Genomic DNA, 12,131 nt, shown 5'->3' with positions numbered 1-12,131 from the left:
TGCTGCCTGAAACCTAGGGAGAGCTTGAATGGGACATTATTTTGTGGAAAGCAAAAGCTTGGTTCCTGCTTGAGATCATGTGGGAGCTGCTGTAGTTGTGCTGTGTGCTCCATCAGATGGGTTTTGTTTGAGAGCTGGTAAAATAACCCTGAAAAGCCCATTAATGAATGGAACCAAGCCTGTGCAACCTCCAGACCTGGAGGCACGACATTTGCAGTGCTTGATGTTTGCTGGGAGCTCAGCAGCCACAGCACTAGGTCAGTTTGTCAGATGTTTGGAATAGGAATGGAGTTATCCTGGGCTGTGAGCAGGCTAATGCTGAATCCACAGTCAGGCCAGACTGTCAGCGCATCTGGGCGGAGACGGTACGTCCTGTACCTTCACTTGGGATATAAAAAACTCCCACAGAACTGCTGACAGCTGCGAGCAAGGAGGAGCAGCTGGATTCCTTGGGTATCAGCTGAGGCAGTGGTGGTGGTTGTAAGATAGAGCAGTGCAGGTGGGCTGTTTCCTGGGTTGGAGCTTTCCAGAGTTAGAGATGACCATGCCCAGCAGGTAGGTCCTCCTGCCTGAGTTTGCCTGGTTTCCTGGGCTCTTCATGCAGGCAGGTTGCCCTGATTTGGAGACTTTGCTCTTTTCCAAGTGCTTTTGCCCTGGGGGAGCAGGAAGCTGCCTGCCATGACGGGCTCTCTGCTTCCCAAGCCCCTCAGTCAGCGAAGGCAGGAGAATTTGCCTTGCTTGTGCCCTGCCAGGTATGGTGACACTGCTGCTGCCTGCTCACAGTCCTGCAAGATGGACTCTGCACACTTTGGATTTTAAACCATTTTGAGGCTTTGACTTCGTTTGTTGCAAGTGCTGCTGCTTGATGTGCGGTGGGGAACGATTCTAGGAATTCTTTGGCAATGGCTGCCAAGAAGCAGCCAAAACAAGCAGAACCGGCAAGGAACTGGCAGCAGAACTGATTTCAGGAATTCAGCATTACTTTCTGATAAAAAATTATTCAAGAAGGTAAATGGTTTTGTTGTTTACATCTGTGCACATCGTTAATACGTAGGACCCGTTGCACTTATTCCCATTACCAGCCAAACCTGAAACGTCATTTAAACACAATGAATAAATTTGACAAGACCTGACAACCACAAGTGTGCATCTAGTAGCATGGATACTATTAATAATATTAATACTATTAACTGTCCTTTTTGAGATATTGGACATTCCAAACGTTATTTTTTCCAACAACAAAGACACTTGTGTATGTTTGGGTCAGGCAGTCAGGACTCTCCAAGCATGGGTTCAAGCTTTCCCTCCGACAACTTTGCTGTCCTGCAGAGAGCATGCATGGGTGGTGGTCCTCGTTGGCAAGGGCTGCCTGGGAAGTTTGCTGTGACTTTGCTACTGTTTTTTTGTTGGTCATAGCACACAAGTCCAGGATGTGTGTCAGGTGAGCATGTATCAGTTACTGTACCTGCACTTGTCTACAACTCCTGAACTTTAGGAAGATTTAGGAAGCATAGTAGTGTTGGGTTGATAGTTGGACTTGATGATCCTAGAGGTCTTTTCCAACCTTAATAATTATATGATTCTATTCTATGATTCTCAGTTTCAGCTCCTGACCATCTCAGTTTCAGTGTCTAGAGGTAGGTGCCACACCAGTGGCATCTTCCAGAGCTGCTGTGCTGTCATGAGACTTTGAAGAAAGACTCTGTAGTGGTGAGATTACAGTGCAGTTTGCATGGTGTGAATTCCTAGCGTGGCCATCTCTCCCCACGGGTCTTGGAAAAGGGGCAAACTCAGATGTTCTGCAGGAAATTGGTGTTTCTGGGCAGACAGGAAAGACCTGCTTGTTCAGGCATGTGGAGAATTGTGGCACAGTTTGCCCTGGTGGATTTACATTGCCTTTTCCACGGCACTGTGCCACCAGCTCTGTGAGCTGCTGCCAAGAGCACAGCTTCTTGCAGGGTCTGCACCAGCAGTCTCTTTGGCCTTTTCCTCTCTGATGCTTCACTTTGCAGACCCACATAGCTGACTTTTTTGGAGGACCCTGTGGTTTTCCAGCTAGTGGGGCTGTCCCAGCTGCCCTCTCCAGTAGCTGGAGTTGGAAAGCGTCCTTCTGTCCAGTGGAGAGGTTGCAGAGGGCAAATCAGTTCCTCTGCCTTGTGCAAAGGGGTGTTAGCAGAACTGGTGTGAGCAGGGTTTCTGGGTCCATTTCCCCGTTCTGGGAAGCACACCGTGGGGGTTGCTGGAGTACCTGCACCAGGACATCATCAAACAAACAAACAAGCAGCAGGAGATCAAGAGGCTTTGCTGCATAGCTGGGATGATTTCTGGAGCAGTGTGGTGCTGTGCTGGGGCCACATGGGGAAGCTCCTGGCAATCCTCTGGAAGGGCTCCTGCAACACCCTCCTGCTCTCGGAAGCTCAGGGGCAGCTCCCCTTCATGTCAGGACTCCCCCACAGCAGCGCAGTGTCCCACAGCTGGGACTCCTGGACATGGATGGAGACCTTTGTTTTCTCCTCCCTAGAGCAGCAGGTGAGCATCTCTGAAGTGAGAACATCTGCCCTGGTTCTAAGACCCATGTCGGTGGGCAAGGGTGGCCTGGGGGAGGCTGCCCATGCCTCTGAGCCAGGCAGGCAGACAGGAGAGTGCTGCCAGAGCAGTGCCTGCTCACAGTTACAGAAATTGGCCATTTTGGCAATAATTAGACCCGCAGTGTTTGAGTTCCCCTGTGAACAGGCTGCCCATCGTCCTTCCCTGGCGCTGAATGAGCAAATGGTCTGACACACGCAGCTGATCCCTCTGCCGCCGCTTGCACCATGGATGTTTGATCTATAGCGGGAAGGAAACCGATGGGACCCAGACAGAGAGATTTATGGTCCCATCTCTATTCAGAGGGCGATTTTAGCACCAGCATGGAGTGTGAAAATTTTAGGTGGTATGGGGGGCTGGCCTTGAAAATCTGTGTCCCAAGAAAAGGTTTCGCTTGCGACCTACATTCACAAGTTGCTACTAATCATCTATTTGTGTGTGCACAGTTTTGGACTGCTAAGTCCATGCAGAAGCGTAATCATCGAGAATCAATTTGCCTCTCCAAATACAGGCCTTTTAAAAGTTTGGCATGCAGACCATGCTCTAGTAGAGACCAGTGCTGTACAGACATAATTTGTGCATTATGTGAGAATTTTATTAAGGAATTACTGATGTCTTCACTGAAGAGCTCAGTCCGTCGGTTCACCAGCATTTTCCATGCGAGGGCTGGAGGTGGTCCTGCCTGAGCTAGACCCTTGCTCTGAGCCCATTGGAGGAGGGTAAGACAGTTGTGGTGTGCACACCAGTGCATCCTACCGTTTGTCCCAGGCTGGGCACTGGGGTTGCTTTGCCCCAGGGTGACATTTTCCCCCCACAGTTAGCAGAACCGCTGTGTTGGTGATGCCATTGCACATCAGTGAGGGCATGGTGCTCCTGAGAAGTACAGAGCCGGGATTTCCTGGGTTACACAAGCTGCTCAGTCTCAGCTAAGGCGCTCTGGGCCAGGCTGGTACTGAACCTGCCCCCCAGCTCCCTAAGGGGTTTAGTGTTTGCACATGGGACATAAGCAGCTAGCAACAAGGGCCACTTTGTTGCAAAGCCTCCTTCTGCAGTAGGGCTGAGCTCACCCAGCTGAGGTCTGGCAGCACTGGGGCGGGAAGGGGGAGCATGGGTCGGGTGCTGCTCTGGGTGCAGCCCCTGAGGCAGCTGCCCTCCTCCTGCTGCAGCTGCAGCAGAAACTTGGAAGGGCCCATCTTCACTGAAGCAGTGCCTTTTGGGAGGGGTGGGGGGAGCTGGAAGGAGGCAGCCTTTTTCTGAGGGTTAATCTTGGTCAAACAGAGTGATGGTAAAGGGCTGGCAGCTGCCTGCCACAGTGGGGTTTAGCCAGGAGGAGGAGAAAGGTGCAGGGAGGTGTCTTGGCTGTGCTCTTACTTCTTGCTGAGGGTTATGGGGGGAAAGCCACTATCATTCCCTAGATGGATGATGCTGCCACTCTTCCCCCTCCGCCGCCCACACCCTCTCCGCTGGGCAGGATGAAAGCCGCTGTCAGGGATCCTCCAGGCTGCTGTAGGAGCCAGGTTACTTTTAAGCTGGCTCACTGGGGCCCTGCAGATACTGGGCACCAGCAGGTGGGCAGCTCACATGGGGATCGTTTGGTGGGACCACAGCCGTGCACCGCATCCTCCTGCAGGGAGCACTGGCGGTGGCATGGACAGGAGGTGCACGGCGTGCTTGCACCTCATGGCTTATTGCACAGGAACAGCAGCGTTTGCCAGCAGTTGCAGCTGGGGATAACGCCACCAGCCATCTGTTTTCTGGCTCAGGAACGGAAAAGCATATTTAGAGGTAATAAGAGTGTGCACTTGTTGTTTTAGTTGGTGTTTGGGCTGGCAGGGCTGCTGTCAGAGTGGCACACAGAGGGACGGCCAGCAGCCCGTACTTCCCTTCTGCACCAGGAGCTCTGTGCCTGGCTGGATGGGGCTCAGGGTCCCCCAGACCCCCATGAGAGAGGCTTGGTTGACAAAGTGTGTCCTCAAGGTGCTGGCCCTCTGCTGCTGCCCATCCTGCTCTCTCAGGCAGCTCGTCCAAACTCTGCCAGCGCTGGCAAGAGGTGGGAGCAAGCCAGTGAGCTCCAGCAAAGAGTTTCCTGGTCCAGGGATGTTTATTACATCCAGAATCTCGCACACCGCTTATTTTTGTGGCTTTATCCCATGGCTGTTGGCTTCGCTTCCCCCTTTGGTGAGGTGCAGCCTTCCTCCATTGGTACCACGCTGCTCAGGCTCACGCAGTGCACAGCAGTGTTCAGAGACCCTGCAGCCTGCCAGAAGCATCCTCTGACTGCAGCTGCCCTGGGGCTAGCCTGGCATCTGGTTTCGCTTCATGTCTTTTTGACCTGGGTCCTCAATTCCCCAGCTGCCTGGGGGGATCCTGCAGGCTGTCCGCATTTCTGGAGAGGCAGCCGCATGGGGAGGATCCACGTCCTTATCAGCAATGCCAGTGGCGGCTGTGCAGCTGGTGTGGCAGGGTTGCAGCCTCTTAAACATCTCAGGTGGGTACAGGCACACAAGCCCAGTCTGCTGCCTATGGGGCCAGTGCTTTGGGCTTGCTGTTAGTCACCCAGCTGGCAGTAACTCCTCCACCCTGCCTTTCCTTCCAGCAAGGGCACCCTGCTGCTTTACCAGCAGTTTCCAGCTCATCCCATGAGGTTGTCCCATAACCCAGAGCTGAAGTAAACGAGTAGAAGTTCATGGGTTTGGACAAAGTCTTCCCCCCACCGAGTGTTTGCCCCTTTCTGTGCATGAAAGCAGGAGAGGGACCTGCAGAATGCAGCTGATAGGTGGAGCAGTCTCTTCTCCCTCTGGCAGCTATTCCCAGTGAGGCATTTTAAAGCACTGGATGGCAGCTTTGCAAGCCAGGGCTCTTGACTGCCGGGCTGCAGGCAGTGGAGGTGCGGCTGGAGCGCCCTGCGCTGGGCCAGCAAGGGAAGTCCTGGTGGAAGCAGGGATTTTTTATCTGGGCTGCCTGGGCCCGGCATTTGAATGCTTGGAAATGCTCTTCTCCAGATGTTTCCTAGCACATGCCAGCTCTGTTTATAAACAGCTCCTCAAAGCAAAGCCCATCAGGGCTGCAGGCGGGCGCTTGCAGCAGCGGCCCCGCACAGCTCTGCACCCCGCTACGGGGTCGGAGGCCCAGGGTCATCTCTTTCCCCTCCTGTCTAGAGGGGCCAGGGCGGTTAACAAAAGCCCGAAATGCCTTCTCTTCCTTTCTCCTCCCCTCCTCCCAGCCAGCAGCTTCCTGCCTTGTTGTATCCCGTCGCCGGGATCTCTGAGCTGCCTTCCCTCCCTGGCTTTTGCTGCCGGGGCGTGGGGAGGGGGGCACCCCGGAGCCAAGGCTGGTGGCACGCTGCCCTGCCTGAACCGCCTGTCCCAAGGGAGATTCTGGCTGCTCCAGCGGCTTGGGGCAGGGAGATGTTTCCATTGCATCTAATTGGGGTTTGGTTCCTTAATGGTTGTCTCGGGGAGGGGGAAGAAGGGGTGCACCCCCAGCACCCCCTCCCTGCAACATGGCAGCACACTCATCAAGCCCCTGGGATTTTCCCCCCATGTTCTGCCAGAATCTGAGGTGGGTGCCAAGGGGTGATGTCAGGGAGGACAGAGCGGCATGGGGCACAGGCTGGGTTAGCTGTTTGGCTGGTTGCTGTGCTTCCCCGGCCCCATCTCCTCCAAAGAAAGTGATGCTCTTGAACCCACCGTTCCTTCCACTTCCAGCTGGGTGGAGGTGCCTTTCTTCTCTGTCCTGGCCCCTGCAGAAGGACAGTGCCAAGTCCCTTCATTAGATAGGACAAAAGCCGAACGAAATCCAGGCTAAACAGATGCTGCCGGCAGCTCTGCCAGGATACCTTTCCCTTGGTTGGCCCAAGCCCAGCACTGGAAAAGGCTGTGGTGTGGTGCTGCAAGCAGGTTCCCAAGCTGTCGGCACTGTGGAGCCGCCTGCAGCTCGTTGCATCCTGGATCTCACCCCAGCATCGCTCCCCAGGGACGGCCCTGGCCTCCCCCCCCAGCCCCGCTCCTCTGTGGTCCCTGTGCGCAGCCGGGGGAGGATGGCCCTGTTACACGAGCGCCAGGAGGAAGGGCTGAACAATTGCTGCTTGTCGGTCTGTCTCCTCTCCCTGCAGAAGAGGGCACGTTGCTCCCTTCTTGTTATCAGCAGTCACCAAGTAATCCACTGGGCAACGGCATTGCTGAAAAATTGAGTCATTTGATACAGATCTGCTTTCACCCCTCCATGGTCTGGTGATGCCAAGGGCTTGGGCACTTGCATTTTTCCTATTCGAGCTGCTTGCAGGGGCTGTAATCTCATCCCTTGGCTTGGGCAGCGTGTTTTTGGAGGTAAGAAGGTGAAAGGAGTCGGCTCTGCTGCTGTGGAGCTGGAAGGGTGCCTCCCTCTATAGCACTGTTACCCCTCTCCCTCCTGCCAGCTTCCAGCATAATTTTTTGGGCATGGGGATGGCTTTCCTGGCACTGCTAGAGAGAAGCAGAGAGAGCAGAGTATGCGGTGGTGGGCTTGATACAGTCTGCTCAGATCCTGGACCTGAGCACCTTGGGAGCCTGATCGGTGCAGGGCTGGGTCCTGTCTTTGCAGGTTGAAGTAATGCAGCGTGGAGAGTGCTTTGCCTTCCTTTTCTCATGAGCATCCATGAGTTGTCTTTGCGGTGGCCTGGTGCCTGTCCCCAAGACATAACTGCTCTTTGCATGGGCAGAGCCCTTTTATCTCTTCCCTGCCCTTTAGATCAAATGAGCATTGCTGCCCACGGGCTCTGATGAGGCAGCCAGTCCTCCGCTCCCCTTCTCTAGGCGGCATGCAGATGCCTGCTCAAAAACTGAGCCTTCCTTCCATGGGAAACTGGTGCTTGCAAAAACCCTTTCTGTCCTGAATCAGGCAAAAGGGAGCAGTGTAAAGACCCTTAATGAAATGAGAAATTTCGGGGTTTGAATCTGAAGCATCTAAATGGAGAGTTGTAAGGAAGTGATGCTGTGTGATGGTCGTGGTTCTCCCGATCAGGGGAAGAAAAGGGTGCTCACAGTTGACATTATTAATAGAACCACATTTTCTGCTGGGATAATTCTGTGGTGCCTGCTGAATCCCAGCTCTTGCCTTGGCCAGTCTTGCCTGGGCAAGGCTTCTCACAGTCCTGTGCTGTCCTGGCTCTTCTTAGGATCCAGGGGATTCAGAGGACAGGTGGATTTAATAGTCTGATCTCTGCACAAGCTGTAGGATTCTCTGAGCTAGTGCTTGTTAGAGCTGAACACAGCTTCTTACAAGATAAATTTCAATTTAAGTGTTTGCAGTGGGGGAGAACCCACTGTGACACTGGAGTTGTCCCAAGGTCTGATGTCCTTATGTCTTCATGCGTCTGAATTAGCCCAGCTTCAGCTTCCAAGCATGGGTCCACTTTAAACCTTTGGGTGCTAAATCCACAGCATCTACCAACAAATTCTTGTTTCCTGGAGGTGCACAGAGACTTTGGTCAGTGTCTGACAGATTCAGAGAGGAACCAGTGGCAGGCTTGGCTTATTCTTTCTAACAGTGTTTCTCCCAGCATCTTCACAGCGAGGTGAAAAAAAACCTGCTGTAGCTTTGCCTTAAGTGTTAGGGCTGGAAGGAGAGCGCAGTGCTGGCACCCCATGGCTGTCAGACAGTGGGGTGGGGCCTGTGGGTCCCTGCCCTTCTCTGGAACCGTAGGCTTGGCCAGCCCTCAGCTCCCTGGCTTTGTAGCAGAGGATGCTGCTTGGGGGCAGAAGACTTTCAGTCTGAATGGGAGCGATTTTGGGGGGCACATTCAACCCCAGCTGCTTGGGTAGCAGCATGGGATGAATTCTATTCCTGCAAATGGGAACAGCTGGTGTGTGTACGGTGGGGTGTGCTCACCGCCCCAGGGCTGAGGAAAGAGCCAAACACATTTTTGGGCTGCTTGCTTAGGCAGTCTAAATTTTTCCCATTTGAATCACCCTCTGGAGTTAGCGTTGTGACTTTCACCCCTCTCTTTTCCTTGGCATCTGGAAAATAGCTAGTGAGGATTGCATCTGACAGAGCTGCTACAGCTGAGCCTTCCTAGGGCTGCAAATGCTGAAGGCAGTGCTTATTTAGCTAATGAGGTGTTGCCATTGAATTTATTTTTTTTTATTTTTATTTTGAAAAATATTTTTGCCACTCAAATTTATTTCAAGCCTTCTTTTTGCACAGTCTCAAACTGGAGCCCATCTTTGATCCAAAGCTTCCCCATAATGAAATGATAATAAGAAGAATGATGCTCTGAGCTCTGTTGCTGAGATCCCATTAACTGCAGGACATTTTCCTGGCATGTACCAGCCGTGGGGGCACTTCTGGTGGTTCGCCCTAGGCACTGGGGATGTGGTTTCGTCTCCCCATGTGAGACAAAACATTTCACATTCACAGCCATGTGAGCAGTCATGCGATCCTCTGTCCTGTTGGCTCACCAGCGCGATGCTGGTAGAAACAAAAGGGGCTTTAGGAGAAAGCAAGAAGGGTGTTTTGAGGTCTGAGCAATATCCTGTGCAGGGGGATGGAGACACATCCCATGAAGCACTGGGATGCTCTGGGAGGCTGGGTGCCTCTAGCCAGCAGAAGACAAGCACTGCAAGATCGCTTGGGATGTGGTAGATCCTGTGCTGTGGTCCAGACCTGCCCAGACTTAAGGTGGCTGCTCTTTGGGCTGCACTCCCTGACTCCCCTGTTCCTGTTTTTCCTCTCTTCACAGGCACACGTTCTGGCAGTATCGCCGCGAGAACCCCCAAACCAAAGTGGGGGACCCCCCTCCTGATGGGCTGCCCGGCTTCAACAGTGGTGTCCTGCTCCTGAACCTGGAAGCCATGAGGCAGTCCAAGCTCTACAACCAGCTGCTGGAACCTGCCATGGTGCAGAAGCTGACAGAGAAGTACCACTTCAAGGGCCACCTCGGGGACCAGGATTTCTTCACCATGGTGGGGATGGAGCACCCAGAGCTCTTCCATGTGCTTGACTGCACATGGAACCGGCAGCTTTGCACGTGGTGGAGAGACCATGGATACAGTGACGTGTTCGACCAGTACTTCCAGTGTGAGGGTGAGGTCAGAATTTACCACGGAAACTGCAACACTCCGATCCCTGAAGACTAGGGCACCCGCTGCCCCTGGGAGCAGCTCTGACTGCAGCAAGCCCTGCAAAGCCATAGCAGCTGAACCAGCAGTCCCTCGGGAAGGGTGGCCAGCCCTCATCCAAGCTGCATGCCAAGGGGGATCCCTACGGATCCTAAGAGCGTTCAGTATCCCACTACCTGTAGCCTCAGCCCTCCAGGAGAAAGTGCAGTCCGGTAGCGGAGGCAGGACATTCACAGTCACCAGCTCCCGGCTCTCACCTGGCTCTGCTTGGGGCAAGTCCATGGTGCCCGTCTGTGCCACAGCCTCCACGGCATGGGGACAGCTGAGGGCCTTCAGGCAACCACTGCTTCTGCACATGGCAGGGTGCTGGCTCCGTGGGTGCTGTGCAGCCTTGCCTTGTCTGATGACCAGCAGGAGGCCACAGCCGGGCAGCTGGGCCTCGTTTTGGCATTTGTCGGTGGCCCGTTTCTGCATCTCACGCAGAGCATCCGTCTGGTCCCTCTGGACCGCAGACGCCGTCCTCAGGTCATCTTCCTTTTGAAGCATTCCAGAAAGGCGAGAGGGTTTTAAAGACTGAAAAGCTGCTTTAAATTGGGTTACTTACAAACAAAAATTGAATGCTAGATGAGCTTTAAAGGCTCCCATTGGTTTTTCTTAGCAATAAAAGCTTTACTGCCCTATCTTGCCTTCAAAGCGTTCAGTGAGCATGTACCAATAGGTTCATTTTTCTAGCTTTGCCTTTAACCTTTTGTACAAGAAAAAGCTGCAGATGTAAAACACACTCAGCTGTTTTTCTGCGGCACAACTGAAGTCCTGTGCGATAAGAGGTTTCATGCTCCTCTTATCATGATTAAAGAGTAGTTAATGTGTATCTGTTGGGCAGTTGAATGTGGTGCCCCAAGTAGCTTATCACTGTGATTATCCCACGTCTTCTCTCTACCGAGTGATGAAAATAAACGGGCCAGCATACAAAATGGGTTGTAAAAATAAGGTTGTCGTCATCACCATAGCCAGGGTTGATTTGGAAGAAGCCGGGAACTGCCTGTGCTGTGAACGAGCAGGCTCCAGGCATGAGCACTCTGCTCCCTAAGTAAATCCCGTCTCGGCTGGCATGTGCAAGCCCCTGCGCAGGTCTCTGTCAGAGGTGTACACGCGCATTAACACACTTCCAGCCCTGCTTTTTTTATGCCAAGCTGGTATATGCCTGTGAGTGCGCGTGTCTGTGTGTGTCTGTGTGTGCAACTCTGTGCACGTGCAAGAGAGGGACGGAGACTTAATTATGGCTTAACCTAGTAACAGCCCATGCAGTGGGTGGCAGGAGTTTCCTGGGCTCCTTCCTGTGTCAGTGAATGAATGTTTATCCTTACTGAGGGAGCAGCTGTCCTCCCTCTAACTGAGGTAAGGGGAATGGCAGGCTGAGATGCAGCCTGCAGCCCCAACCCTGCCCTCTTTGGTTTGCTGAACCGATCCATTTCCAAATAGCACACAAGCTCTGCTTTAAGTATCTTCACATCCCCAGGGAAGGAAATGCAAAGAGATGATTAAGGGCTAGCGAAAGAAGCAATAGCCTGCTCTATTAGACTTGTATTTTCATGAAAAAACAAGGTGATCAGGCCTCACTAAGCAAGGCAAGGCAAGCAGCCAAGGTGCTGGAGGCTGCAGCGGGGTAGGATTCAGAGCAGGTGATACACCGTGATGATGCACCATGAAAGACGAGGGTTTGCCATGCCCAGAGAGCACGCACCCTTCCGGGGACTCTGGAGGGAGGCTTTGCTTGGTCAGTGCTTGCTCTTATTTAGGTGTGAGTTGGGTGGGGGCATCCCCACGTTGCGTGGCTGTGAGCAGCCCTGGGAGCCACCCACCTCACCCCTGCCCTGGCAGTGCCATGCTGTTTTCCCAGCCTTGCCGGGTGAAACAGAAAGAGGGCAGGGCTTCCTGATGCAGTGTTGTGGTTCAGTGGTTGGCATCAGCGCTTCGTCACCACCCCAGCATGTCTTGAGGCCCCTGCAATTGCTGCTGCAGGGACTCAGCCCTGTGCTTGCTGGCCAGGGCACACCGGTGGCACAGGTGACACAGAAGGCCTCACGTGCCAGGGCAGGACCTTGCTATCAGTTTGGAAATGGCGATGCTGGCAATACAGGCCAGGTGGCTCATGTCATCAGCCCTGGGGAGCGGCGGGACAATGAGCAAATGCAGCTTTTCCATAGGGCTGGGTAGCTCTGGGGTGGTTCTGGGTGTCGGGGCTGGCATGGAAGCACCATGATGGCTTTGGGGTGGCACTGCCACAGGGTGACACTGAGGCTGCCAGTGTTGGGAGCCAGGGCTGCATGGGGCCACATGCCCCCCTGCAATGCAGCCACCCCCAGAGCCAGGCCAGGTGCTGGGCACCCTCTGCCTGTGGCCGGGTGATGCTCTCCACAGGCTTGGGAGCGCCTTTCCCTCTCTGTG

At 53.7% G+C, this 12,131-nt stretch overlaps 1 protein-coding gene across 1 annotated transcript in view; it reads left to right on the top strand.

Annotated features, from left to right (window-relative positions):
- XXYLT1 (xyloside xylosyltransferase 1) overlaps positions 1 to 10,363 on the top strand; it is a 38,171-nt gene extending 27,808 nt beyond the window's left edge. Inside the window, exon 4 of the mRNA XM_064457621.1 lies at positions 9,305 to 10,363. Within this exon, the coding sequence (XP_064313691.1) occupies positions 9,305 to 9,701 (397 nt within the window). The 3' untranslated portion in view covers positions 9,702 to 10,363. The remainder of the gene's footprint in view (positions 1 to 9,304) is intronic.
- The last annotated feature ends 1,768 nt before the right edge of the window (positions 10,364 to 12,131 follow it).

The sequence above is a fragment of the Phalacrocorax carbo genome, chromosome 7 (assembly GCF_963921805.1).
Source record: "Phalacrocorax carbo chromosome 7, bPhaCar2.1, whole genome shotgun sequence".
NCBI lineage: Eukaryota > Metazoa > Chordata > Aves > Suliformes > Phalacrocoracidae > Phalacrocorax > Phalacrocorax carbo.
The sequence above is the reverse complement of the archived record's forward strand: the minus strand, read 5'-3'. Positions and strand labels throughout refer to the sequence as shown.